At 38.5% G+C, this 4,700-nt stretch overlaps 1 protein-coding gene across 1 annotated transcript in view; it reads left to right on the forward strand.

Moving 5' to 3' along the window:
* Positions 1-4,700, forward strand: part of EMSY (EMSY, BRCA2 interacting transcriptional repressor) — a 38,282-nt gene that overhangs the window by 24,457 nt on the left and 9,125 nt on the right. Inside the window, exons 11-13 of the mRNA XM_026850691.1 lie at positions 871-1,007; positions 2,596-2,769; positions 3,672-3,870. Of these exons, the coding sequence (XP_026706492.1) occupies positions 871-1,007; positions 2,596-2,769; positions 3,672-3,870 (510 nt within the window). The remainder of the gene's footprint in view (positions 1-870; positions 1,008-2,595; positions 2,770-3,671; positions 3,871-4,700) is intronic.

The following is a 4,700-nucleotide window of genomic DNA, read 5'->3' on the forward strand; positions in this document are numbered from 1 at the left end:
GGCATAGTAAGCACAGCTCACTGGTCTCCCCACACCCACAGCTGCACAGCTCTCCTGGCTTAGCACCCACATCCAAACACTACTGATCTCTGAGCTCTATGGTAGTCTGCCATGCAGATGCATATTCACAGGCAAATTCATCCTTTGGACAAGAGGATGATGCTGCTGTTAAAAAGAAGCATCAGTTTATGCCCTGATAAAGCAAATGGTGCATTTGTTATATAGTGAATGAGAGGCATATCATGAGTGACTTCAGAAACCCCAACGAGTCCAAGAGAATATTTAAGAACTGATTGTAACAATGGCATATTTTTCTTTTTTCCTTCCTTCAATCCACTACTTGTCACTTGTGTTACAGCAGCTCAGTGCCAGAAAGAGCTGGTATTTCTCTTGACAGGACATACATTCTTGATACATAGGCAACCTCTGCAGAAGAATCTGTAGAAGAATATTTGTGGAAAGAGGACCTTGAGCTGAGTATTAGTGGTGTCCTTACCTCCCTCTTAATTCTAGTCTTTGTAAAGTTAGACATGTTAACCTGAGAAAGCTGTATTAGCCTCCCCTGTAATTTGTGCAAAAGGGCTGACTGTCCTGATACAGAAAAATTAATTACTCTGTCCTGGGCATGCCTGTTTTTACTGTAGGTGGAAGATGTGTAGAGTGGGCATCTAATCTTTATATGTTGAGTTGAGTAACATAAATTCCCATTCCAGATGCTGCCTTTTTTTTTTTTTTTTTTTTTTTTTTTTTTCTTCTGTTGTGCTGTCATATTTAAATACAATGATTTCTGTATAGCTCACCAACTTCTACAGTGGAAGAAAATGTACATGTGACAAATTGCACGTTATTTCTTTTCCCACAATAATTTAGGAACTACAACCAAAATCACTACAATTCCAATGACATCCAAACCCAATGTGATTGTTGTGCAAAAGACTACTGGAAAAGGAACTACGATTCAAGGGCTTCCAGGCAAAAATGTTGTCACAACGCTGTTGAATGCTGGGGTAAGTCAGAGTTTCAGGTCTCAAATCGATAGCCAAGTGACAGGCTGTGTGGTGGCTGCTGCGTTCATTCTGCTAAAGTCCTGATTAAAAGCAAACTGTGCATGAGCTCTTTAACAGCTACAGCATGCCTTAATGTCAGGGATGTTTGAAAAGCAAGTATGTTTTGCGGGGTATGAAAGATGCTTAAAACAAGCTGAGAATGTTTTCAAAGTTAAAAAAAAAAACTTTTGAGCTTGCCTTTTGTCCTTGATTAATAATTTTGTAATCCTGAAGGGATTAAGTAGAAGAAAATTTCTAGAATCTTAGCCTGTTTGTGCTCTAGTGAGAACCACGGCTCTGTGTTATAAACTTGCATCTCCAACCATTTATCTTTTGGATGTAAAGGGCAAAACCAAACTGTCCTTTCACAGTAAGGGTACCACCTTTCAATTTATATGGTGTGTGACACTGTAACAACCCGTTCCTGAGTTATTGTATATTTTTTTGTATAACCTCATGCGTACCAAGAACGAAACTAAGTTTCCAGCTTCAACTGAGTTTACCTATAAGGGCTCGTAAATATGACTGATGAACATGCTTTATGTTCCTATATAGAACTGTGAGATTTAATGCATTAATCATGTAATCTTTAAAAGTCTACTTGAGTAGCAGAGTTCAGTAGGGAGGTTATTTTGAAATCTTTTAGGAATTTTTTTTTTTTTAAGATTCTGAACTTTTCTAGTTTACAAAACTTAAAGCTGTATTTTTACACAAGCGGAGATCTTGTGACATTAACAGTAGGAACCTCCAGAATGTGGTGATATTTCTGAAACAAGTAAGGTTCTTGGGGTTTTCAGCTACTTGGTGGGAATTGGTAGGAATACTGGGAGAATTGGCAACTAATGTTGTTCCTCATCTGGTTTGTTCCTGTGCAGAGAAAAAAAAAAAAGAAAAAAAAAAAAAAAAAAAAAAAAAAAAAAAAAAAAAAAAAAAAAAAAAGGCGTGTTCAATAGCTTTGCTGGTCTTAAGCTATCAGGAGTCTAGTCATGTGTCAGCAGTATTCCACAGTCAAATGTTTCCTGTGAAACAGCTGTGAATCTGCTTTTTTTTATTAGGTGAACTTTTAGTTTAAAAAGAAGTCTATACGTAATTGATGTCTTGGTCATGAGGATAATAAAGATCATGATTTATTTTTAGAATCTCAAGTTTTGTAGGTGTCTTGCCAAATTTACTGTTAATAGAAATAAGGAGTATTAAAAAAAACATTTGCAAAGGATTTGAGGAAGGTTCCAACTTAAGCGAATTCTTTGAGGCGACTTCAAAAAACCTGTCAGTGTCTTTTAGTTACTTCTTTTTGTTCACCCCTTCAGAACTGCTCAAAAGGTAAAGTAATGGACAAGGGGATTTCGGTAGCTTTTCCTTTCAAATCTGTAAGGTTTTTCGTTCTTGGTCTTTGAACGTTTTTTGTATCAAACAAGTCTAGTTGCAGCAGCAGGAGCAGGTTGTTGTCGTGGTACACACGCTCACCTATAACTGTATTTTTTTTAGAGAAGTGGGTCTCTCTGAAGAATTTCACTAAGTTAACCTGTAAACTTTGACTTCTCTACAGGGGGAGAAAACTATTCAGGCAGTGCCAGCAGGAGCAAAACCTGCTATCATCACTGCCACAAGACCCATCACAAAAATGATTGTTACACAGCCAAAAGGAATAGGGTCCACGGTCCAGCCAGCCACCAAAATCATCCCAACTAAAATTGTTTATGGTCAGCAAGGGAAAACGCAGGTACAGTGAGGACCCATTTCTGTCTTGAAATGTACCCCTAAATTTTAATGAGAAGTAAATATTTTTTCACTGTGTTGCTGCATTTGTTGTAGGATTAATATATGTCTGTGGGGAATGAGACTTAGAGGTGTAATGAGGTGGCCTTGATTCTGATTTCTTGAGCATTTTAGCTGTTTCTGGAGGCCTAGAGCAAGCTAAAAGGATTTACTAAGCCTTTTACATAACTGAAATTGTCTGGTCATGGCTCTAGATGCCTGTTTTTAAGTCCTACAGCTAATGGCTAGATCATGAGAAATAAAGATTTGGAGTCTGGACATAAGCCATCCATCAAATCTGAGGTTTTACTGAAGTTATTTTCCACTTAATATGTGTTCAGGTTGTCCCTGCAACCTTGTATTAGTTGGTGGGGCTGCATACAGAGAATCTGGCTTATTTCTGGACGCTTTCAGCTTTTTCTCTGGTTGCATTTAGTGTTTAAAATAACTAAATTTTTATCAGATATAACATATTGCGTGTCTTGATTGTTCAAGACTGTATTTATTGTGGGCTGCAGAAGAGAGGTGCTTGTCCTTATCAGTGCCATGCATGTTCCAGCTCACTTGTGTAGCTTCCTCTTGTCACACCATAGTTGTATCTAGCCCTGAAAAATTAGTTTAGTGGTTTATTGTGTTAAGTACTCCAAATTACGGAGAACAAGAATTACATTCTTGTGCACTGCTATTTACTTGGGCTTTGTGTTTTAATAATCAGAGCTGCTGAATTTACAGGTAGACTTTTTCAGTAAATGATTAATATTATATAGATCTTAGATGTTTATCTATCTTAGTGGCATCTTTTACTGATTGCTCCGATCTGTGTTCTTGAATGCTCTTAATAGACGCAAAATCTGTCTTTCTAATTAGGTTCTCATAAAACCAAAGCCAGTGACATTTCAGGCAACGGTTGTGAGTGAACAAACTAGGCAGTTGGTGACTGAGACGTTACAGCAGGCATCAAGGGTAGCAGAGACAGGAAACTCGTCTCTCCCAGAAGTGAAAGAAGAACCACAAACGTACACCGATAGCAGTTCTTCTTCTACAGAGTCCTCCCAGAGCTCCCAAGGTGTGTATTGGTGTCGCAGAAAATACAGACTGTCTCCCAAGAATGCTAGCTAGTTTCATATAACTTGCTGTGTCTCCTTTTAGCACGGGTTTTCACCCAACCTGTTAGCAGTTGAGTGTCATTGTTCACTTCTCTCATGGCTTTATTTACCTTTTATGGGCTCTTTACTATATGCCTCCATTTCCTATGTGAAAATCAGGGATAGTTGTTTCTTGCTGGGCTCTGACTTGCTTTACAATGCTTGTGGCCTGCCAGAGATAGGTTTTGTTGTGGTTTGGAGGTTTGGTTTTTTTTGGCAGCCCATGCTCTGCCACCCTCTTTGCTGAGTGTATTGAAGCATCTCTCCACTGGATGACTGAAAGCTGTCGTGTGACCAACATAAATTTTGGTGCTTTTATATACGTGCATCAGGACGTGTATCAAACATGCAGTCCTGATGGGGATGCTGCCATGGCTTCAAGCCATGATGCGGATGCAGCTCTGTGTGGTAGAGTAGGATAAATAATACAGCATAAATTACACCCAGCCTTTGGTCAGGAGTCACCATAAGGTGTATCACTGCATCAAATAAAAGCAAATATCTCCCAGTGAAACGTGTACTTATGTCCCTTTCCGTCACCTTTTCTATGTAATTCTGTAACTGTTGGTCTATACTGCCATTTTAAGAAAGTTTTAAGAAGTTCTGAAGATTCAACAAACTTATCAAAATATAAGGGCTGTTAATTCAGAATGCTGAATACATGTTGATCACCTGAACTGCTAAAACCTCCTGAAAAAGAGTTCAGTCCAAGGCAAACTCAATTTACAAAGAAACCTGCTCAACTTTGATT

This window comes from Athene cunicularia (genome assembly GCF_003259725.1).
Source record: "Athene cunicularia isolate RWA chromosome 1 unlocalized genomic scaffold, athCun1 chr1_part1, whole genome shotgun sequence".
NCBI lineage: Eukaryota > Metazoa > Chordata > Aves > Strigiformes > Strigidae > Athene > Athene cunicularia.